The 25,067-nt window shown below is 39.2% G+C and overlaps 1 protein-coding gene across 18 annotated transcripts in view; it reads left to right on the top strand.

Annotated features, from left to right (window-relative positions):
* lrrfip1a (leucine rich repeat (in FLII) interacting protein 1a) overlaps positions 1–25,067 on the top strand; it is a 50,600-nt gene that overhangs the window by 16,327 nt on the left and 9,206 nt on the right. For 4 of the 18 annotated variants that reach the window (XM_035956431.2, XM_055015314.1, XM_055015310.1 and 1 more), the window contains exons 2-20: positions 1,303–1,389; positions 9,620–9,637; positions 9,789–9,860; positions 11,518–11,559; positions 12,058–12,108; positions 12,355–12,390; positions 13,103–13,162; positions 13,248–13,289; positions 13,455–13,511; positions 14,544–14,603; positions 15,170–15,244; positions 15,977–16,039; positions 16,482–16,559; positions 19,170–19,268; positions 19,839–19,865; positions 20,027–20,152; positions 20,787–20,858; positions 23,068–23,238; positions 24,765–24,857. In XM_035956431.2, coding sequence (XP_035812324.2) covers positions 1,303–1,389; positions 9,620–9,637; positions 9,789–9,860; positions 11,518–11,559; positions 12,058–12,108; positions 12,355–12,390; positions 13,103–13,162; positions 13,248–13,289; positions 13,455–13,511; positions 14,544–14,603; positions 15,170–15,244; positions 15,977–16,039; positions 16,482–16,559; positions 19,170–19,268; positions 19,839–19,865; positions 20,027–20,152; positions 20,787–20,858; positions 23,068–23,238; positions 24,765–24,857 — 1,329 coding nt within the window. Of the gene's footprint in view, positions 1–1,302; positions 1,390–1,823; positions 4,983–9,619; positions 9,638–9,788; positions 9,861–11,517; positions 11,560–12,057; positions 12,109–12,354; positions 12,391–13,102; positions 13,163–13,247; positions 13,290–13,454; positions 13,512–14,543; positions 14,604–15,169; positions 15,245–15,976; positions 16,040–16,481; positions 16,560–19,169; positions 19,269–19,838; positions 19,866–20,026; positions 20,153–20,786; positions 20,859–23,067; positions 23,239–24,764; positions 24,858–25,067 lie in introns of those variants that run through there. The other 14 variants (XM_055015315.1, XM_055015313.1, XM_055015308.1 and 11 more) reach the window with 12 other exon arrangements.

The raw sequence follows: 25,067 nt of genomic DNA, 5'->3' as shown, positions 1-25,067 counted from the left end.
CGCTTCTAATATGTTAGTTTGTGTAAGGTTAATAAGTGTGTAGATCCTGTCCAGATGGTGCAGGCATAAGGAGCTGGAGCATATGACTGTATATTGTACAATCATCACACATTCTGTGAAAGACACAAGAACCTTGTGGATGGCTGTCAAAAGTGCCTAACTGTGGTAAAAATGGCCAAGCAGAATTTAACCAAATATTAGTATTGCTGTACATATATTCTTGATCCAGCAGATTTGGTCATATTTTCAGAAGACCTATAATAAATGTATGAAAGAACTAAAACGTGTGATTAGGGTTTAATACACACATATCAATCATTCTACCATAGACTTAAGAGTTATAACAATCATTAGAAACTCAAAATTGTCATAATATACATGTTCTTTAAAAATTTATGTAAACTTTGTTCTGAACTGTAGCTACTAAACATAACGAACAGAAGAACAGAGTAGACATGAACATTGCAGGCAATTTTGCAAAAGGAACAGGAGGTACAATGCAACATATAGAATACAGATCAAAAAGTCTTGACGCTTTTAAATGAATGCAGAAATGGTTAACTGAGTTTGTGCATGTGTGTGAACATTCTTTTCTTTTGAAAGTGACCCCTTTCTTTCTGTTTTCCTGTTACTCTGTCATGGTGACTGACATTGGGGAAATGCATTAGTGCAGTGGGAGTTACCCAGCCTAGAGGCTGCTGCTACACAGTGTCTACCACAAAGTTGGAGGAAGGAAATGCTTACACACTCAGGCACACACACACACCCACAGTACACACTCTGAGAGAGATCCTTTTAAGGAAAAGGTCCTGGTCTTGCCTGAGTGCTGAGTGGCGCAAAGGCAAGTCCCTCAAATACAGAAATATAAATACATACACACATTTACACACTGTTGTGACTGCAAGTTTGCATCAGTCTTGGAATTCTCACAAGAGTGTGTGTACTACTAAAGTCCACTAGATCTGTTCAGAGTTGAAATGATACCTGATATTGTTTGTATGTGGCTTATAATTCATTAAGCATTTATAAGAGTGTGACATACCACAATGTAAGGTATGTAAACACAGAAAATAGCCACCTGTGAAAAAAAATCTATAGTTGAATGTCTGAATTATTTTGCACAGTGTGTGAGAACTTTGCAGTGTCTCATAATAACACTGTCGATGAACTGCATCTGTGTTCACACGTGTGGTCAGCATTTATATCTCTGTAGATGTGCGCCATTTTAACCCAACAAAGTTTCACTTCTCTTTTTTCAATTTTCTCACGCTGTGTCCATTTCTTTCTTCACCTGCCCCTTAGGCTGAGGCCAGGCTGGCAGCAAAGAGAGCAGCCAGAGCAGAGGCCAGAGAAATCCGGATGAAAGAGCTGGAGCGACAACAGAAAGAGGTATATAAGTCAAAATGCACATTCACATTTAGAACCAGGAAATAGAGCACGATCTAGTTGACTGGAAAATGGATTGCTTTCCATTGTGGAGCTGTGGGCAAAAAAAAGTTTCTTTAATTAGGACAATTACATAAAGTTGTGTTTGCATGAATGTCTGAAAGATTAGTCAATTTTGGAATATATGTTTAAAATTCTTGGACTTATTATGACAATAAAATCTGTCACTCTCAATGTCGTTGTTTGCCACATGTCCTAATAATGCAGTGTCCTAAGTAAAGATTCAGTGCTTTCAAGTTGGACCTAAAGCATGTCCTGTCAATGTTACTTTATGCTCTTAAGCTGTGACTGTTTGATCCTGTGGGTTAAAGGTCAGGGGTGTCCTGTAACTACACAACTCAGGAGCAGTCTTTGTTGTTCAATGAAAGTACAAAAAACTATGTAAAATGGAAAGAAATGCACAAATGTACAAGCAAAAGTCCTTCTTAACTTCCTATTCAATCAGCTCTGTACTAAAATATGTTTGTAACCCCCCAGTGGATTTAATTTAAATGCTCAAAGGTAATTTCCATAACGACACTATACTGTGGATTGACTTTTTTGTAGAGGTAATTTTAACATGGACTTCTTCATATAAGAACATAAACATGTTAAAGTGGTTGAAATGTTTATGTTTTACAAACTGAATTTCATTATGTGTTAAAGCAGTGTTTCTGCCAGTGCAACAGCATATAGTAGGTTAGTGAACCCATAGTTGAAATGTTTTACTTATTTGGGAAACATCAAACAGCTAAAAATGTGGATTTAAAAAAAAAAAAAAAAAATGCAGTGCATCTTCCACTGTGAGGTTTAGCACAGAGTAGAAAGTCCTCAAAGTGGTTCATTAATTACTCTTCCAAGGAGGGTTTGAACTTTCAGACCAAACTGACAAAAATATTCCAAACTGTTAATAGAAGCTTATCGAGTCATACGTTTAATGAGAGTTTTTCTTTGTGGGCACTATAACACCTGCTACTGTAAGTTTTATAGCTCTTATATTTAAATCACTTCTTCAAAAGCAAAATACTACAGTTATTTACTTTGTGTTTTCTGTATAGTACACTTTGGGAAGGACACTTTTTTTTTGTCTAGACAGAAGGTTTACCTGGAAACGTGTGTTTTGTCATAGTAATTTTTATGTAGCCCTGCTTCTCTCTGTAACTACAGATAGCACATGATGTAAAAAGACGAAACTTACTCCAGAAATTAGTAGGCCTTAATCAGAACGGCTTTTCAGTAGTGTAAAAATTGTGGTACTTTTTGATTTAAGATGTCCCTCTTTGCAACAATGCAAAGATTTTACATCATAGATAAATACGACTACTAAAGAGGCACTGAAACCTGTAAAGTGGGCCTAGAACAGCTCCACTGTTAGTGTTTGGCACTATATTCTGACTTATGTTGAATCAGGTGTAGCGCTGAAATGTTGCTATGTGGTTGTGTGTTTTGACTGCAGGTCAGCGGTGTGTTACATGAGTTTTTCTTTGTCTGGTTTAGTACCTCTGATCTGAACCATGGGGAGTCGCGCTTTTCCGAGGTCACTATTCTTAGCCCATAGTAATCCCAAACACACAAACAGACGACTGCTTCTCACCTGTTGAAACTGAACTCTGCAAAGTTGTTTAGAATGTGTCCAAAGCTTGTTTTGAAGTTAAGACCCCCTAAGCCTGTAATTACATGTAACCCAGGTGGCGTTGGACTACAATATCCCTGAACTTTCTCAGGCCTGCTCTTCTTTGTTGTATAATCACCGTCCTTATTGTTAGGTTAGGCAAAAAAGTGTATGTACTCTGCAACACGGTGAAATTTTTTTTTAATCTGTCTAGATCTGCAACAGTTAGTGAACTGATTAGTCTGTAAGCATAAAAATAAATAACTTTAATTGTGCAAATTCTTTAAACTTCATACTTGACTGCATAATTGCAAAAACCCTCTAAATCAAGTACTAATATAAAGTAGTGGTACATTTAACATTTTGCACACTATGTCCTAATCAAATTATAGAAAACAGAAGGAACTGCTACTGTAATTGCACTTCAGTTATGACAGAGCAACTTTTTTTGAACAACAAACAAATTTTATTTATCTCACTTATAGTCACTTTGTCAACCAAACTACCCCTCTGCTTTAAGAAAAGAGATTTGTTCCTTGTCATTATAGCAAACCCTTTTCCCATTAAGGTATACTGGGATAATCAGCATTGCAGCAGCATTTAATCACTCAATTATAAATACAACACAGGTGGTGAACCCAAGCAGCAGCCATACATGCACACATGCACGCACGCACGCACACGCGCGCGCACACACACACACACACACACACACACACAACATAAAGTCACAGGCCATTGGATTTTTTTGTAGGGCAAGTGGAAGAGACATATACTTGCCCCAGTGAAAAAGTCATAAACAACTTAAAACACACACGTCTTCACATTATGTGCCACTCATTACTTGGCTATTTTATTATGTGAATAATGGTTACATTAAGGATACCAATTTGAAATGAAGCCCTATGATACATCCAATTTAGTATGCTTGCTAGTCAACCAAGTTTGACATTACACAAACACTACGCCTGTATCATCTTGTTAGTGTTGAAAATACTCAATGCAAAACAATCCAACTATGAGGCTGGACCACTGGTTCACAAAGTGTGGGAGCAGATCTGTGGCCAGATGCTTACACCACTGTGTACGCAAATGACAAATATGCATATCTGTTTTTCTTTGTCTGATTTATCAAGCTGCATGCACATTTTGATCTTTAAAAAAAAAAAACTAATCTCAACGATTGTGCATGAGCTCTGTCCCCGCTCCCAAAATTGTCCATAAATGGATGTAGAAATGCTACTACATATGACTCTTATACATGGCTGTAGTTATTTATAGCACCATGCATCACATGTATCTGTAAACCATCGCAGCAGTAAATGAAAATCTAATTACTTAGATTTTTACCTGGCCAAGAGAAAGGTAAATGTACTTGTCCAAAGGACTAGTGCCTCAAAAAGGTAGTCCAACGCTCCACCAGTCATATGTGCTGGATTAGGCCGTCATTGTTAAGCTGAGTCTGGTCCGTCTGTGTGTCTGTGTGTATGTGTGTGTCCCTTAAACCTTTTAGCCGGGTTCTAAAGTAGCTTAGCAGGTTGTGCTCCCTGGTCCAGCCTGTAGTGGAGCAGTTGTTGTTGTTGTCGTTGCCGCATTGTTGACATGAGCGATGGGTTGGTGTGCTCACAGCCACCTTCAGGACTTTCAGATGTTTCCTCACACACTGAAGACTGAACTTAGAAGTGGATTATTAGCAGACGTCTTATAGCAGCAAACAAAAACAGAGTGGTTGTTGCCGTAGCTCTGAGCTCAAATCTCAGTGTCCATCTTGCCGTGATCCTGCCTGCATGACTGGCCATGGTGTTACCTGCTGACCGCTGAAGGATGCGATCTTTCCTGGTTCCCTGAGGAAGGCAGGACGGCCGGACGTCGGCTGACAGGGAGGGGGCTGAGGGCTGCCCTCACCGGGCGCCCGAGAACCCCTCCGATTAGGAAGAGGAACTCGGTAAGTTCAGTAGAATGGGAGCAAACATGTAGGCTGATTGTGTAACTCGTTTGATGAATGGGCTTATGACGGTATGTGGCTCACTTCCTAATACGGTGTCCAGACGCGTAATGAGAGATAAGTAAGCGACAAAATCCTTCCTGTCAGTTTTAAACATTTTCAGATTGTATGTTGATAATTTTTGGGCCACGTTATGGTTTTTTAGATCTCTACTCTCTCATTTCAGAGCTGTTGGTGAAAATTGAATTTGCTTTTTAATTTTTAATAATACGTTGACTGCAGTGTTGTAATTAATAATTTTGCAAGATGTCAAAGGTCAATAAACAATTTGAAAAGCTAGAGCTTATGTAGCACACAGAGATGGAGAAACAAATGAAATTTTGTACAGAGGGAGTTATGAAAAATGTGTGCAGTACATTATTGCTGTTTTTGCTTATACTGTGACACTGTAATGCATTTCACAGTTGTAATGTATCAGAGCTCTCTGGCACTTGTTACCATTTATGGTGTATGGGATATTAATGAATGAATCTGACCTTTACAACTCTGTTTTACCTTCATGGAATTTTGCATGACTTTGCTTTCAGGACTAGACAGCAAATCTTTGAGGTTGTTAGTTTTTGGATATAACTTTCCATCTCAACTGCACTATAAATTAAGTGAGAGCAGGAGGCCATACAGCATTCATTACCTAGGAGTGCTGTAGTCACTGAGGTGATGTAGCAGACAAAAAGGCCATCTGCAAATCGATTTTTGAAAGTCAAAAGCACAGAACAACCAATTCATTTATTGGGCAAGCATACAAAGGAAACAGTGGTTGTAAATCTGGATTAAAGTGTTGGAACGACTGCGGGGGAAAGTGCAACAGTGAAGGTGGGGTGTGTTTTCAGAGTGTGTTGGATTTGGTCTGCGGAGGTTTTTAGCCAGGCTCAAAAGGGCAGTACATTGGCAGCTTTTGAATTTAACAGCAAATGTGTTGATCTCACTGATGAAAGAAATTTGTCTGTGGAAAGTTGAAGAAAAACTGTTATCATGGCTGTTTGCCTGTATCTATTAACAGTTCCATCTGTAAATTGAACAAAACACGAAGGGACTTGACAGATCCTGCAGAGATCTTTGCTGGCGATTTTCTACAATTCTGCAATTTCATTTAGCAGATGCTTTTATCCAAAGTGATATACATCGCGGATTACATACAACACAGGCAAGGATCTAGTCAGGCGAAAACAACTTGGTTAAGTGCCATAATACAAGTTCAAGTGTGATAGGACCTTGGTGCCTACAGGCAGTGCGGTATGTAATAGGAATTATTATTTGTATTTATTTGCATTTAAATTTTTTGCATTCAAATGAGTATACAAACACAAAACATGACAATTAACGCTCCTTATCCAAACAAATACAGCTGAGGTTAGCTGGTTTTTGCATTTATCAAAATGGTAAAACCCCTTTAATTGGATAGAATTTGTGCCCTTCCTTAAACATTTCACTTTTTAGACAGCGACGCCCATAAGTGACAGCAAGCACACCAGCAACAAAATACAGAGACACCTTGTTCCCACAACATTAGACGAAATTGTTAACAACTAGAGGACAGAACGTACAGCAGTTCCTTATATGCCCCTCCTGAGCTTTCCTCATAAGTACTGACAAAAATAAAATTGATTGGATTTGATTTTCTACCAAACCATTAGCTATGCCTTGTTATTCGTTAAATGTTGCCCTAACTGGCAACATTTTAGTATGATTACATGGCACCCAAGCAAGAAATAATGTAGCAAGTAAACCCTTGTTAAAACATAGCATTTGCACTTTGGTTTTGGTGCTGAATAAACAAGATGCATTCTGTAATCTAGCGAGCCTGGATTTGCTGGTAGGCAGATTTTGTTATCTTCGAATAGAACCAGACTTGCTGTTTACCTCTGTCGTCTGTCTTTATGCCAAGTTAAGCTAATCTGCTGCTGGCTGTAGTAACTGCAAAGACGTGACATTTGTGTCAATCTTCTCATCTAACTCTCAGCTAACAGCAGATGTGTAAATGAAAGTTTAACTTCTAAAATGTCAAGCTTCTTTAACTGGTGCTTTTAACCCTCTGAACTCCTAGCAGTTTCTGGTCATATTTTGCACCGGTTGCATTTTTAGTCACTGTGGACTGCAATAACAAGTCCTGTATCTTTATGGAAACAACACAGCCATGGCTAGCAGATAGATCCAAGATAAAATCTACTCTGTGCAGTATGGCACAGCTTTAATTCCATAAATCATCTAAAAAAGAGAAAGAACTTGATTTATTTGATTTTACCTGAAATGGAAAAACCTGGAATCAATTGTACAATGTTTTTTGAAGTGCCCACACGTGTTACAAATACTGGGAAAAAAATGGTGATTCTGCTCTACTGTAGATGCTTTTATAACTTGCATTTTTAAGTTTGTTTCCATACTTGTCTCCTGTCTGCTCTGTGTAAACACAGCCTGCTGTTTGGGTGAAAAGTCCCTGAATTTTGTCGTGTGACTTTTGGTTGCAGCTGAGTCACTAATATTTTCATGGTTTTGCACAGAAGTGCTGTTTTTGTTTTTCGTTTTTTTTAAGAATCTGGTTGTTCCAAACATTTTAGTTTTTGACAAATTTTTAAAGGAACCATGTAGTATAAAATTATGATGATTAAGCTTGATTTGATTGTTTTTTTTTTCCAGAGGAAACCAAAACTAACACATAATTAGTTTACTCTGCTGATGAATATTGCAATTTTGACAATATTAAATATTAGCAGACTGCGATTCATTTTTGGTTAACATAGTAATTTTAAACCGCTCACTGATTTTGGTTCATGAAGTCCTCTGTGCCAGGATATATAAAAGGTTACATATTTATCACGCTTCAGAATTGATTCAATATCACTTTATTATCAAATAAAGTGATAATAAAGTTAAATGTGTATTGCATCCCTATATGTGCACTGTTTAACATAAATAATGAAGCACTATATTTAACCAAAAAACAAAACAAATACTCCAGCATACGAGACATCAAACATTTTGAATAAGTGGCTGCAGCGCATTAATTTGATCATTTCCTTCAGTGCTTAGTCCACACAGGAACAGTGAGGCCCGCTCAGAATCCAACAATTTGACAGACTGAGAATTTAAGAGCTCTGCAGTCTCTTCAGTCAAGCCTGTGGGACACTTTGATGGTGAAGCTTTAATTCTCAAAAAAGAAAATATGGTTGAGGTGATAAGTCAGAGATAGCATCTCGATAGTATCTTATTATATATGTGCTTGAAGAATATTTTATGTTTGAAGAAGAGCTTTTGAAAACTCATTCCCAACACCTAAATACATGGCTGCAAGATAAAACATCAGATTTTTAGTTGCAAGCATTATTTTACTGGGTTGGGTTTACATAATAATGCTGGTAATTAAAATAACTTAGTATGATGTGAAGTTTAAGTACAAGTTTATGCATTAGATGATTTAAAACTAAATCCAAGCTTATTTAAATTTAAAAAATCGGCTTAACTTCATTTTTATTTACACAGAGTCCCCTCCTCTATCCTAACAAGCTTTGACAATTTTAGATAATTAAAACTGGTATTTTAAAATTACTTTTATTGTTCATTAATCAAGAATTCCCCAAGGTCAGTGTGGTTTGTTGGTTGAATATAAATTTGTTCGAAGTTTTCAGAACTTGAAAAAAGAGTGATGCTTACTGTTGTGTTGTTAAGGCCAAATGTTGTTTTAAAGAGTGTATGTGTGTGTTAATGGCACAGGTATGTTTCTTCATGGGGATGCAGGTTCATAGCAATTTCCACATTTGTGCAGGAAGTTCAGTTTTTTTCCATCTTTGTCAGTAACAACTGAAATGTATTTACAAGTCAGACTTGCCTTGCTTTGCTTTGTGGATTGTGAAAATCCACTTTAATCTTCTTGTCAGCTTCATTTGTTGACTCCGTCCTTCTGGTTAGCACTAAATCCTGAAACTCATAGTTTAATTTTTGACTCCCTCCAGCAAGATCTGTTTTCCACTGCAGTCCTCTCTTCCACACTGCACAACACTGCGTGTCATCGAATAACAAAACAGTAATGGTTTGTTTGTTTTCTTCAAATAACCTAGGTTTCCTAAGAAAATGTGTTGTCGTACTTTGCAACAAATACAGTCTCTGTGTGCACTCAAGGAAAAACAACATAGATGACCAAATATTTATAGTAGGAAACTTGTTCATTCTGTAGGTTATTGACAGTAACTAGTGGAGGATACAAATTCACCAGAAGGTTTGTACTCATATAAACATAGATTGTATGGAAGTTACACTATGGCCCTGGTAATCTACAGCTTTCTGCCACAGACTTCAGCCTTAAAGACCCATGGGAAAATGCCTGCCAGTCTAGTTCAGTCTCATAGGTCTTTAATTCTCTAGTGAACTTGTGTTCTTGGGTCAGTTCCTATTGGTCCCTGCTGAGCAGCAGGTACTTTACATTCCTGAGGGCCTCTCATGTTTTTTTCTGCATGCAGTTTCTCTTTAACAGCTGACTTCTCAGTGTTTTCATATCTGAGGCTGATCTTTTTTTTTTTTTCCTGTTTTTATGTTTGATATTTTCCGATCTTTGCCCTCTGCTGCTCATCGGTGTTGCTGTGTAGATCTTTCAGGTGCAGAAGGTAGGCCTGCTCTTCGTCATTTCACCACAGACATTATTTTATTATAGTGTGGTTATGTGATTTGTTTCGGCATGTGCTTCAAATTGCGCCCTAGAAAATTATGAAACTCGTTACCTGTTTTTTTTTGCCCTCATTTCTTCTCTCTCCTTAGAAATATTATGGCTTGAACACCAAAATAGACGACCGAATGGACAGCAAATGGGGAGATATTGAACAATGGATGGTACAGTTTGTGTGCTGTGATGACAACGCTTCAAACATATCTATTGTGTACTAAATTCAGTGCATGTGTTGCGTTGCATCCGTACATATTCCGAAGCTGTTCTTTCTGTTGGCTGGAAGCTTTTACAGTGTCTGGATTTGAATTCCAGATAATTCCTGTTAAGCCTTTTTTTTTGAAAATAACAGATTATAATGAATCAAAGCTTGGCCATTAATGATAATCCACTTATTCAAAGGAGCAGGGTGGCCGTTTGGCTTTGAATCAGCATGACCATCTGCCCCGTTGGTGCGAGACTGCATGGGATTTGCTATGTTGAATTCACCCTTTAAGTGACTTAGTTTGGGTCATCCCTGATCCTGAGAGAGGTTCAGCACAGCAATAGGGATAGGTTATATGTGTGACTTGCAGTTTGATTAACCGTGATGAGTTTTAACTGAAGGGATATACTTACACTGTAGGAAGTGGTAGGATTTTATGTAACTGTGTGGCGTCAACAATAGCTTTAATAACATTGTGTTAATTGGGACACTCTGCATGTGGTTGAAGCTAACTGTACGCCGTTGGTGTGTTTGCTGGATTACTGGTTCACTGTGGTTTTAAAAGCATGCATGGTTACTGCTAAGCAAGAGTCCTTCTGCACCAGACCTTGAAAAAGATTTGTCAGTGTTCTGGGATAACACATGCATTGTACAAATGGATTCAGATAAACTAGTGAGCTCAAACTGTTCCTCCACTTGTGGTGTCAAGTCTGATACACCAAAGTCTACATACTGGTGATGGGGTTTGATAGTATTTTATCAAATCCTAATCCAATTCTGTATTGAATCTTATTAGGTGGTTTGTTTTTCCTGGAATGAGGACATATGAAATATATATTGTTTTCATTCCACCCAGTATTATACATCCACAGAGAGGGTCTTAACTTATTTTTCCTTTCTCTGCTATGGAAAACATCCTTTGCTCATCACAAAGGGGCTATGCTGCAGGTGCAGAAGCAGAAATGTTATTTATTCCTCTTTATTACTCAACTAAATGATTCTCGCATCATTCTGCCTGCATAAATCACATAACATCTAAAATTGCTGCACTGCTCCAGATTAATAAATGTGATGGGTCGTAAAATACAATATACTGTAACACAAGTAGGCTCAAGCAGAGCTCTTGTCCTTCTGGAATTCTTTCTTTACCATGAAGGACAGTTTAAAAAAAAAAAAAAAAAAACAACTTAAGAAAAAGACTTGTATTTTCACTTTGCAGATAGCCATAGAGCCGAAGGAGGGAAAAGAGAGTCTCAGAAGGGTCACAAAGGAAAGATTGTGAAGGAATATGTTAGCAGCAGAACTTAACAAATGTGAGAGCTTTACAAACTTGAAATAGTATTAAAAAATGAACTGATATCTGAACCTGTCCCTAATGCATACATGTAGGTGTTACCACCTAATAATATGCCTAAAATGAAATGAATACAAATTTTAATTACTATTTTTAAAATGACTTTATGGACTGAACACCACTGGATCAGACTGACTTTAAAAGTGTAACACAAGCAACAGTTTTCTTCGTCATCCATCTGTCTTGTTGATTTTTGACATCTCTCTCCTCCTTCACATCCTGCATCCCTCTCTTCTCCATCTTCACCCCTCCTTTCCTCATCCAGGAGGACAGTGAGAGGTACTCACGTTCTTCACGGAGACATACGGTTTGTAGTCTTCCCTCTGTTTCCATCTCCTCATGCATTTCTTCTCTAATCTTGTCTTCTGTCATTTGGGAAACATTTAAATACATTAGGATGTGAAGATTTCTGCTGAATTTGTGAGTGTGTTTTCAGAAATATACCTTTATATTCTTTAGGTAATATTATATCCTGGCCTTTATTAGTTACTACTATTTGCTTTCTGATTAACTCGCAGACAGTCTTTGGATGTTCATAGTTTTCACATGAGAACAGTGTCACAAAACACTGAAAAAAGCCAAAGTAAATTTCAGGTGTGGTTTGTTATTTTCTGTCATTTGTAAGAAGATGATCCCAATAAAAGGAAAGGTCTCATAGACAAATGACTGAATGAGTCACTGGAACCACTTGCCTTTGCAGCAAGAGGCCTCCTTTGAGAATCTGCTCTTCAGTGACGCAAGTCATACATTGTATCCAACCTCAAAACCCTAACCATCCATTTCAATCTCTCGTCCTCTCATACAGCTCTCAGATGAAGATGAGCGGATGTCGGTGGGAAGCCGAGGCAGCGTCAGGGTCAGTATCACTCAAACAGCACATGTAATAAAAATTCAAAACCTCTCTGTATGCCTTTTTTTTTTTTTTTTTTTTACACTTTTCAGTCGTCATCACATACCTTATGCTTTTTGATTCACAAAAACAGACCTTGTTCTCGTGATCTTTTGCTGATGTGGAGGCAGTGTGTCTGTTCTTGGCAACTTAACAAGGTGCTGTCAGTGTGGGTGGTACTTTTTGGTGATGATGTTGTTGTCTCTTGCACAGTCGGATCTTGATGCAGTCGGGGCTTATGGAGTAGGGGTAAGGGTCGATATTGTTGAAACACAGACTGTGGATTCATTTTTAACCTCTCCTAAAGATTTGTTGTGAATGGACTGTTTTTTGACTAACAACTGGTTTGAGGTTTAAACAAGAGGAATAACATCTTACATCTTACTTATCATAGAAAAGCATATCTGTGTGTCAAATATATGAATATAGTTGATTTTAGTTATCGGATGCATTGAGTTTTATATTCAATCTACTATATAAAAGATGCAAGTGAAGGAAGGCCTTTTATGGTTTGTCATTATAGATATAGTTCATAGTTCATGATCAGATACATAAATAAATTGTTCCAAGATGTTGGACACAGTGCATGAATGTAGACTATCTTCTATCAAGTGATTGTGTTTGGCAAAGAACTTGTTTTTTCTATTGTAAACGAACATTGAATTCTTTGGTAATAAAATAGATTTTGACTAAAAAAAGAACACTGTGTTTAAGAGCTATCTTTCTCCAACCAAAACACAGACTGCACTATTTTAGGCTCTGTTATGGCTCTCAATGTCAAGTGCTGTTTTTTTTTTTCCTGTGGAAAAATACCAGAATCTGGATATCTGGCTGAATGTGTACATGCATGTATTGTGTTGCTTGGTTTGCTTTGGAACTCTGGTTTTCGGTTGAGAAAAGATTTTTCCAGACAACTTGGTTTTATACTTCACTGTCGTCTTTCTCTTTCTCTCACTCTAAGGGCTCTTCCTTACATAAGAAGTCAAAGAAAAAGAAGAAACATAAGCACAAAGACAGAGATGTATGTGAAAGCTCAAACTATACCTGCACATGTGGCCTGCACAGAAATTACATCTGCACACCTCATTCCTGTTCTTTATTCGCAGAGAAATGGCTATGATGATGATTACAGTGTCATGTCCAGCAGGGTCAGTAACTGTGTGTCACACTCACTGTAGAGGCATTTGCATTTGTTGTCTAGTAGAATACAGAAATACTTGGATTCATTAACAGCATGGTACCACCGCGAGAAGGAAAATTTATGTAGAAGCTGCATTCTGGCACTTATGACTCTCCTCTTTGTCGTGCTGTAGAGCTCAAGACTCAGCGATGAAAGCAGAGTGTCTCGCTCCTCCAGGCTAGACCTAACGGTGCGTGTTGGCCACCTCTAATCCACATTGTATATAGCTTTATGTTTGGTTTCGTTTTTGCCACTAGAACAATATGTAACTTATTTCAGCTTGTTGAACCAGATACACCTGCCGTAAGTTGAGTCTGTTGATACCATTGTTTTAAGGCAAATTGCACGGTGGAGGCAGAAAAGCTCATTGTTTTGTTCTTTCATGCACTGGTTTGTACAAAAGAATTTCATCTTGTATTGGACTAATATGTTTTTCAGGGTCAATACTAATCCCAGTTATTAGTAATCAAGGGGATCAATAAATATATTCTTTTGTTTATAAATGTATTTAATTAAAAAGAACTTGACAACATTTGTCCTTTAGAGTTGGTAGGCTATTACTCATGACATGAAACCAGTCAGATAGTGCTCAGATAGTGGGTGGGACACTGCAGAGCGATGATCACAGATAAAGAATCAGAACCAGAACAGTACATTTTTAATTAACTTATTTTATTAGAGTAACCAATGTGGCTGATTATTGGGAAAATGCTGAATATCTGATTTGATAACCTGGTAATTGGTTGATGTCAAATTTCAACAGATAATAAATGACTATGATTTGATTTTGACAGCTTGTAGAAGGCAGCTGTAACCCATAGATGAAAGTCTGAATTTAAACATTTGGAAGAATTTGCAACATTAAATAGTTTAACCCTGATTAAATTGAAAAATCTAAATGTATAAATGTCAGCAACTTTTTCCATTTATTTGGTGCTCACTTTATGCGGTCTGAAAAGATTATTCAGTGATGGTTGTATTGTTTCTGCCTTTGACAACTGTTTAACTAAACCTCTGTTGGCTTCCATTTAGACCTAACATTTATAGCAATAACTTTCAAATTAATAGCCACGTGTCAACCAAACAGCATGTGCTGTGCCAGAACGTTAAAATCAGTGATGTTAAAATGCATCTGTGTGTTTTCAGAGGGATGAGATGAGTTTAGGTTTTGTACTGTAGTGTTGATGTGATGACGACGTTACCTGTGCTCCCTGCCTCTCAGAGCTCCATGCTGGGTGATGACAGTCGGGTGTCTCGAGCATCCAGATTAGACCTGCAGCCGGTGGGTGGAACTGAACTGGAATTAGTTACCTGTCATACTCTGTCTACAATTATCTCTGTCAACAAAATGCATTGGATTAATAGCTGTAACTGTAATAACCTCTGACGGTTTTGCGTATTTTCACCAAAGTATTATTATTGGGGTATGTTGTGTGTTGCTAACATTTTTGTAGTACTTGTAGGTGCATTTAGTTTGTCTTTTCTGGTTTGAATTTATTTTCATGATGTTGGAGTCTAGGTCTTTATATTGGTGTTTAGACATTTTGTCAAGCATGCAGATTTGTATTGAAAACAAGCTGCACTTGTGACTTCCAGGAATCATTCTGTGTACTATATAACTTTTCTTAGTAAGACTTAATGACTTCCACTGCAGTGCTCCTCTCTCGCTTCTACATTCTTACATAGTATGACGATATGTTAAAAGTTGCTCCTTGCACATTTTGATCAAAAATAGGTTGACTTTCTGTAAATAATTTTTTCTGAACCTCCCATTTGTTGTGCTCATTCATTCCCCTCTTGTTCTTTCCTCATCACTCTTGCTTGCGTGTTCCCCTCTACTCATTTCAGGCCTCTTATGCCTCTTCTGACATGTACAGCCTCAGTTCTTCCAGGAATCCAAGTTCAGCTTTCAATGGCTACCAGGTCTGTATACAGATATACACTCGAGAGTCAAACAGACATTTGAAGGAACAATTTAATTGCTGCATCTGCAGCTTGCCCCTTAATCATAAATCCTCTTTGGATGAGTCAAAAGTCAAGAGAATATAATCAAGTGGAGTAAAATCTTTATTTGTTCATCTTCTGTCATTTCTCCTGAAAATTCATTCTCTCTTTCCACTCCATCCCTTTCTGTAGTTCTATAGGTCACTCAGTCAGATCACCCAGCAGCTATATCATAGGGTTGGTTCCCTTCATTTCCAGCTTACTTGTTACCCTACTATCCCTTCCACTCAACGTTAACGTACACCAGCAATTCTTCACTGGCACCAGCATGTTTAACTAAAACTATCCTTGTTTTTCTCTAGAGCAAGGGATTTGACAGTTAAGTTAAACACATTATCACATTTAAATTCACTCAGCACTGACATCATGCAACTTTACTGTGTGCTTGAGGTTTAAATGAAGACACACACACTGAAGGCAAGCAGTCACATTTTTTCACTTGAGCAGAAAAGCATTTAATAAAATTTGCATTAGTGAAATCGCATTGTTCAACCTGCTGAAGCATGAGCACAGTACTTATCCTCTATGTGTGTGTGTGTGTGTGTGTGTGTGTGTGTGTGTGTGTGTGTGTGTGTGTGTGTGTGTGTGTGTGTGTGTGTGTGTGTGTGTGTGTGTGTGTGTGTGTGTGTGTGTGACATGCCACATGTGCAGAGCTCCTTGTATGAAGACAGTCTGTGCAGTGGGTCACGGCGAGTCACTGGCTCCAGCTCCCATGTAAGAATTTGTTGGAATCGTGATGCAGTTTGTTGCAGTGCACATGTGTGTGCCGTGGTTAAGTGTGAAAAGTTTACATGTTAACACCGTCTAGAAAGATACAACAGTTCATTAGAAGAATGGAACACATAAATTCTATCTGAAAGTGAATCTGTGGTGAAATATTGCAGTGTTTGCATGTTAGTTTTGTTGCTTGTTGTTTTTAGCTACTGCATGGAAGTTCTTTTGGTTCTTAATTTAGTTTCATTTAAGTCTTAAATTACTGTAGTTCAAAGACAAAGCTAATTTCTTATTTTCTTATGTGTTGGACACTAAATGCACATTAATACTCCACTAAGGTTGGAATGGTTTAGATTCCACATTAGGCAGCAGTGCCATCAGTGTGGGCGTTTGCATGCTTGTTGGTGACAAAAACATAACTATTTATTTTTTTTGTCTGCAGCCTTTAGAACTTACTAGTTATCGCAGCTCCAGCTCCAGAGCCTCCAGCAGGGCCAGTTCAGCCCGCGCTAGCCCAGTGGTGAGCATTCCTTCACCAAACACCCTAGTCCTGTTCCCAGGGTTTAAAAAGGATTAACCCGCATGTTCTGTGTAAACAACACTGAATGTCGTGGCTACATGATGCTTTGGTACCACATGAATATACTGTGAGCCATCATGCACTTCGACTGCAACATTTAGTTTGTCATTTACTTTTTGACATACGAGGAAGTAATGTGTCCGTGTTTAGTGACTCAGAGTTGGCATGGTGTGCAGAATTCTCCAAGATGAAAACATTATTTGTTCTGTGTGGAGAGTACAAGCAGATATTTCCTGGTGAGCCTGTATTGTACTGCAGTTACTGTTTGCTATCATGTTAGTGAATTTTGAATTAAATCTGAACTCCCTGCCTGTTAAGAATAAGAAAACTTTGATGCAATGGAACTATGAAAGATAAGCCCACAGCCTGTGGTCATCAGAGTAGTTCTCTGAGCTCTGTTTTAGCTGGTATACAGTTACTGGTTGGAGCTATCTGTCACAAGCCTGTAGTCATGGAGAGACTAAGGCTTTTTTTGTCACTGATGCAGTCCCCAAAATGTTCTTTTTACAAAAAATGATGTCCACTGATTTATCAGAAGTTTATGAAGCTATATGGGGCTGCACAGTGGCATAGTGGTTAGCACTTTCGCCTTGCAGCAAGAAGGTCCCTGGTTCGCGTCCCGGCTTTCCCGGGATCTTTCTGCATGGAGTTTGCATGTTCTCCCTGTGCATGTGTGGGTTCTCTCCGGGTACTCCGGCTTCCTCCCACAGTCCAAAAATATGCTGAGGTTAATTGATTATTCTAAATTGCCCGTAGGTGTGAATGTGTGAGTGCTTGTTTGTCTATATATGTAGCCCTGCGACAGACTGGCGACCTGTCTAGGGTGTCCCCTGCCTTCGCCTGAGTCAGCTGGGATAGACTCCAGCCCCCCCCCCGCGACCCTAGTGAGGATTAAGCGGTGTATAGATAATGGATGGATGAAGCTATATGCTAAAGTACAATATACACTCACTGGCCACTTTATTAGGTACACCTTTTGCCTTTAGAACTGCCTTAATTCTCCATGGTATACTTTCAACAAGATGTTGGAAATATTCCTCAAAGATTTTGGTCCATATTGACGTCGGATGCACATCTATGATGCAAATTTCCTGTTCCACCACATTCCAAAGGTGCTCGGTTGGATTGAGATCTGGTGACTGTGGAGGCCAATAGAGTACAGTGAACTCACTGTCATGTTTAAGAAACAAGTTTCAGATGATTTAAACTTTGTGACATGGTGCATTATCCTGGAAGTAACCATCTGAAGACGGTACACTGTGGTCATAAAGGGATGGACACGGTTAGCAACAATACTCAGGTAGGCTGTGGCATTTTAACAATGCTCAGTTTGTTCTAAGGGGCCAAAAGTGTGTCAAGAAAATATCCCCCACACCATTACACCACCACCAGCCTGAACCATTGATTCAAGGCAGGATAGATCCATGCTTTCATGTTGTTTACATGAAATTCTGACCAGCTGATTTTCGCAGCTGAAATGGAGACTCGTCAGACCAGACAATGTTTTTTCAATCTTCTATTGTCCCATTTTGGTGAGTCTGTGTGAATTGTAGCCTCAGTTTCCTGTTCTCAGCTGACAGGATTGGCCCCTGATGTGGTCTTCTGCTGCTGTAGCCCATCTTCTTCAAGGTTGGATGTGTTGTGTGTTCAGAGTTGGTATTCTGCATTTCTTGGTTGTAATGAGTGGTTGTTTGAGTTACTGTTGTCTATCTATCATCTCCAACCAGTCTCCCATTCTCCTCCACATAACTGCTGCTCACTGGACATTTTCTCTTTTTCAGACCCTTCTCTGTAAATCCTAGAGATGGTTCTGTTGGAAAATCCCAGGAGATCATCAGTTTCTGAAATACTCAGACTAGACCGTCTGGCACCAACAACCAAGTCAAAGTCACTTAAATCCCCTTTCTTCTCCTTTTGATGCTTGGTTTGAACTTCAGCAAGTTGTCTTGACCACGTCTGATTAGCTATTTGTGTTAACAAGCAATTGAACAGGTGTACCTAATGAAGTGGCCAGTGAGTGTATAACTCTTGTTCCAAATCTTGCATTTTCTTTTTGAACTTACTAAAGTATTTTAAATGTCGCCACTGTGATTATATTTTCTGCTTCTGTACATTGTTGTCAATGGACAACATAGTACAGTCATTAATGTTGTAGTGCTTGCCCTATTTTTTATTTTTATGGTAATTTTATTAAACAAGGGACAATGCTCATTAATTACCATGAACACTTGAGTCTAATTTGGTAATGTGCCAAATTTAGCCATAGGAGCTACGTATTATTTGCAGCTGCCTTTATTTTATACATGCAACTACCTTTGCCAAAATCAAAACAGATTTTCAGTTGTGGAAGATTAAGTTTAACAGTACAGATTTAAAGCCTTCTATTCCTTTAGGGCACTAACAAGGATTTGCTAATAAGTATAAGTATTATACTGTGTCACTTGTTCATATGCTTTTTCAGTGTAGACTTTGATGTTTCTTGAAGTGTTGACGTCCTCTGAGTATTTGGTTTCTTTGTTGTTGTGTTTCGCCCCCTGGTGGCCGATGTAGGACAATTGCAGCTCAGTTGCGAGTTTTTTGAGAAGCGCAGCCAGTAGCAGTGCCCTTCCCAGGGACCTGGATGATGTTACTATTCCTGACTTTTCTGATGTAAGTTACTTTGCATGTGCAGGAAGCCGAAATCATGGTGTGAGTCAAGTTCCTGCTTGCTTGCCTTGTTTTGCTACCCGTCCTTCCTTTTCTGTGCACTTTACCCTACAAAGAGGGGCGACTGCACACTGGGTTTGTGTCAGAGGTTAATTTGTGTGTTGACTAAAGTGGAGACCGCCACTTTTGTCTTGGGACAAGATGTTTTGCATTTGTTGAGTGGAAACAACTGAGAATGTTGTTTAGAGCGTTTAACTTTTTAAGATTTGTTGTTGAATCAACTTTGAGTTTTGACATCACCCATACTAATTATTTACATGGTGTTACATACTGAAGTAACCTTGTGCCTGTTTGTAATATGTTCATGAGTGGACAGCAGATAGAAAGACCTGAAAGTTTGGTTTGCGTGCTTCCTTATTATTATGTGATATGAAGATAAATCTCCCGTCACTGCTGCACTTGCCACAGTGAAGATTGTGGGACTTGCTTCCTTTTCTCCCTCAGTTCCTCCTCTTGGCCCAGTGGCCTTTACAGCAGCCTCTGCTTGCTCTGATTGTTCATTTGTCTCAACAGGTGGAGGACCGGGATTATCTTGAGAAGGTGAGTAAATCACAACACCAAATCCTGTCTTTATTTTGGAAGAGGCATAAAGTGGCATCAGTCTTTGGATAATAGTGACTTGGGATGTTGCAGTGTGTTCGAATGTATTTTGTATTTGTGCTGTAAGAAGGGATTTAATGATATATTTTTATGTTTGCCAGGGATCTCGAGCAGCTTCTGCCTTAACTGCAGGAACGCTCACCTCCTTAGGCGGAACGTCTTCCCGGAGAGGAAGTGGAGAGACCGCTCTAACTGTTGATGCAGAGAGCTCCATAAGAGAAATAAAGGTAAGATCCTGTGGACAGAGAGGACGTTCTGTTGTGGACTGTGACATTAGTGTTAACCCAATTGAAAGATAAAATTAACATGAAAATAAGAATTTATTTGGACAGCCACTAAAAAAAAATCTAGTTGGGCCAGTGACTATGACTCTCTCACATCTAAGTTCATCACATTTACTTTAAAATTCTCATTCGCATTTTGTTTTGGACATGCTTTAATGGTCTTTGCCTCCCCCAACACATGCCATATATTAAATATTTGGTAAGTTTCATCACCATTTAAGTGAGTTAATTAAAATCTCTCTTTTTAAATTCTTCTTTGGTTCAGCACCCTGGCAGATAAATGAGCTTCCAGCTATGCAGAAGAATCATCATTTGTTGATTTTATTTTGGGTTTTAATTTAAAATTTTCAAGTGCAGTCAAGCAGGCCCTGTGGTGGACTGGGGAACTATCCAGGGTGTACTCTGTCTTCGTTCTAAACCAGCTGTAAATAGACTCCAGCCCCCTTCTTGCCGTTCATTTTTATTATTTCAACAAAACACTTTTGTTTTCATTGTCTGTCACCAAAATTTCTGCTTCACCTTCACTGCTGATGTCACACTGTGCTTCTCTGCTCACCACTGCTGCACCCTTTGCCAGGAGATTCATGAACTGAAGGATCAAATCCAAGATGTGGAAACCAAGTACACGCAGAACCTAAAAGAAGCAAAGGTATATGCCTGAGACCCTCCCAGAAATCCCAGATTTACACTATTAACCAATTGGTTTTCTGCCCTTAATTAGAACTGGTTAGCATGCAGTTTTTCAGTGTTTTTGTTGTTTTTCCTCATAGGGTACATTGTCAACAACAAAAAGCACGGACTTCCTCCGTCACAGATGAATAAATCAACCTGCAGTTGGCTAATTTTAAGGATTTTAAATAGAAACTGAAAAAACAGTGACTGTTCTGTTGTTCTTACTGTAAAACATTTGCCTCATCTGCAGGATTTTAGGGGTAATAATAGAGCTCCAGACCACAGAAAATGTAACTGCAGTACTTTTGTGAGGCTCAAACGCTGTGCCTGTGTAATGCTGGGTTCACACTACTTGAGTTTTGGGATAATTTACCCGTTTCACTCTTTTCCAAACTGGTCGCAGACTCGTCAGGGCCGCCTTGGCAATATTACATGCATTTAACATTTAGGAATTTAAATCAGGATGATCTGGATCACGCTACTACTTACTTCGACAGACACTGTTGCCAAGAAACACCAAATGTCATTTTACACAGATATGAAAATTGATAGAACAAATTCCCTCTCCAGTTCTCTCACATCCAGACTTGTTTAATCATCTGCTTTTATTTTATCATTGCAAGGTATTATTAGTGTTACACCTAGGGTGGAAATGATTCCTCGAGTAATTCGATTACTAAAATTCCTCGAGCTAAAATTCTCTGAATCGAGGATTCGTTTAATCCACTGCATGCTAGACCCCAGGTCACGAAATGGCGGACCGCGGTCCAAGGCCGGACCCAGACTTCATTCGATACAAACCTGGTCCTTAAATTTGATGGGACACTTCTATTTTAACCAGCGCCGCTTTTCTATTGTTTACGACAGGAGTGCCCAACCAGTCTGTGGTCTAAACGGTCGTCTAAACTAGCAGTCAGTGAACTAAAACAAGGACAGATTAAGCTACTGCACAGCTTATTTCCCGCCTCAAATACTTTCAGAAATACTTTTCCCTGAAGTGTTTTTGAAATGAAAGAGAAAGTTTGCGGCCGAGCCACTATGTTTATCCAACGCATCTGCTGGATTGTCAAGCTGTCAGCTCGGTCACGTGACCCGCTAGTGACCGCCCACCATGTGTGGGATTTTCAGATGCGACGCGTTTACATGCGGCAAAAACACATCTAGTGGACACATACCTTCACTGTATGTTTTCTGTAAGTATTCAGGCACCGTGCCGGAATTCCGGTGTGCAACGCCGGCATTTGGCTCGGAACAAAAAAAAAAAGATAGGACTACATTGCCAATCTACTAATGGAATGAGGGGAACGCAGCTTTTTCTCTCAACCAAACTAGTATCACTAGCCAATGTTAAGTAGAGTGGGTGCCGGTCTTAGAAAGACGTTGAGCTCCAGCTGCATTTGAGTCCATACCGGCACTCAGAGAGTGTAGTATTCCGCCAAAGCTTCTCAGTCGTTGTATAATTTGCGCATGCCGAGCGCGGAATCCGATTACTCGATTAATCGTCCGAATAATCAAAATCATAATCAATAGAATACTCGATTCCTAATATAATCGATAGCTGTAGCCCTAGTTACAGCAAGTTTTTGCACCACAGTCTCTATTTTGTTTCTATCTGCTTCCCTGTGAGATCACATGAGGTGAAGCACTGCTCCCTCTGACATGATAATCTTAATATTATCCTGTACTCTAATCCATATTTTCAAATCTTGTTGTGTGGGTATGTCAATGATTAGAAGAAAATCTGAAATTTTTCCTGATGTGTGTAATGCAGCCCAATTTTAAAATTTGCTTTAACCTTCTGTTGTCTGAACCCAGCATGAGGCAATTTTTCTTTTTCCTTCTCTCCCTATTTGCTTTCTAACGTGTATAAATATGCAAACTGCTGCTCAAACTTTTAAAGCAGCACCTTCATGTCCCTGTCTGTCTTGATTTTGATGTGTGTTTGTTAGCATGTGTGTCTTTACTTAAATGTTCAATTACCAGAACTCTCACAGTTGCATTATACAGATAAGAAGACAGGTTTCACTTGTCTAGCACCTCTGCCTGCTGCATGCATCCCTTCCTGCAAACAGCATCCTGTTTCTCATTATTATCTAATAGAGGAAAGTTGGCCTTTGCAGTTTTGTTTGAGGCTGTGATGTACCTGAACTCACACCTGTTACATTCTGTCTCTGCCATTCCATTAGGATGCATTAGCAGAAGTGGAGGAGAAGTATCGTAAGGCCATGGTGTCCAACGCTCAGCTGGACAATGAGAAAAACAATCTAATGTACCAGGTGGACACACTCAAAGACTCACTCATGGAGCTGGAGGAGCTGCTGTCTGAGTCACGCCGGGAATATGAGGAGAAAGTCAAGGTACAGCAAGCAGATAGCAGGATATTATTTGAAGCTGTCTTTAACATAGAATGCAGCATGCCATTTATTTGGCCTAACACAAATGAAAGAAAACATGAATGATTTAAATCTATCTATCTATCAAAAAGGTTGTCTGGTTGATAAACATGCAAGTGTCCATCTGTATGAAGCATATAAATGACCATGTCAGTGGCCATGTGGTAATGCATATCCTTGCCAGTAGTGTCTGTTTAAACATTGTTAGCACACTGGAATTAAAACATTTTCAAGCACCAGTACAAACCATTAATCCATTAGTCCATGCCATCCAACCCACACTTGAGCAGCACTGGGTAACGATGAGAAAGAAAAACTCCCTTTAAACGGGTAAAAACCTCCTACAGAACCTGACTCAGGGAGGGCAACCATCTGTCTCAACTGGTTGGGTTGAGGGAAGAGCTGAGAGATAAAAGATGACCGGTGACAAACAACAAATAATAAGCACTGTTTATTGGTGACCAGTCACTGGTTGGTGAGGTCAGTTACCACAGATCAGAAACATGCAACTCGGAACCCACAGATACCTGCAGAGGTGCAGTGAAAGAATGAACAGAGAGGGGATTTCACAAACAAAGGAGAGAGAAGACAAAATTAATGACATGCAGTGGTTGCATATAAATTGCATGGTCAGTGAAAAAGAGAGTAGAGGAGGGGTGCTTAGTGCATCATGCAGGACTAAACCACTAGCAGCCCAGACCTGTAGCAGTATAAATCAGGGATGGTTCAGGGTCAGTAAGGTCTTTAAGACTTGATGGAACTTGATCATTAGTGCTTTGTATGTTAGAGAAGGGGCTGCACAGTGGATCAGTGGTTAGCACCATCGCCTTGCAGCTAGAAGATCCCTGGTTCGCGTCCCCGGCTTCCTGGGATCTTTCTGCATGGAGTTTATATGTTCTCCCTGTGCAGCATGGATTGTCTCAGGGTTCTCCAGCTTCCTCCCACAGTCCAAAAACATGCTGAGGTTAATTGGTGATTCTAAATTGCCCATAGGTATGAATGTGAGTGTGATTGTTTGTCTGTATATGTAGCCCTGTGAGTGATGGGTGACCTGTCCAGGGTGTCCCCTGCCTTCACCCTAAGTCAGCTGGGACAGACTCCAGTCTCCCCACGACTCCCAATGAGGATTAAGCGGTGTATAGATGATGGATGGATGGATGGATGGATGGATGGATGGATGTTGGAGAATAGTAGAGCAACTAATATTAAATAATCCCTGTACCAGAGCTTACTCAAGTGTCAGCTGAGTTTACTCAATTAATGTTGTTACCCCAACCTTGAGTTGATGTTTTGTTTTGACTCTTCATTCACTCCACTTCATTAACATGGTGCACATAGGCCAGATAAAGAGAACACATTTGACAGTGACAGAAGCAGCTTTGCTGTACACTTTTGCTTGATCTGGCCTGGGTTTCTGTGTATGTGTTTGATGTTCAAAAATGAAAACAAGTTGGGTTATTGGTTGTCAAGCTGTCTGTTGTTTCCCGCAGGAATACGAGCGAGAGAAGCATGCCCACGGTGTGCTTCAGTTCCAGTTCAGTGAAATGAAAGAGATGCTAAAACAAAGTGAAGAGCTGTTAAATGTGAGTATTTGTCCCTCAGCCTAAACATTAACGGTGTGAAGCACAGTGCAGAGGTACTAGGTTAAGACACATTTATAGAAATTTTTTATTTTTTTTTAAAAACAAGAAAAAAATGTGCAACCTTTTACTTCATTTAGGAAGGCTGCATGTTGGGGTGCATTTCACTGCTTCCTTTTCTCACACAGTAAATTCTTGTACTGCTTTTCTTTG

This window comes from Amphiprion ocellaris, chromosome 11 (genome assembly GCF_022539595.1).
Source record: "Amphiprion ocellaris isolate individual 3 ecotype Okinawa chromosome 11, ASM2253959v1, whole genome shotgun sequence".
In the NCBI taxonomy this organism is placed as follows: Eukaryota; Metazoa; Chordata; class Actinopteri; family Pomacentridae; genus Amphiprion; species Amphiprion ocellaris.
This window is presented reverse-complemented; position numbering and strand designations above follow the sequence as displayed.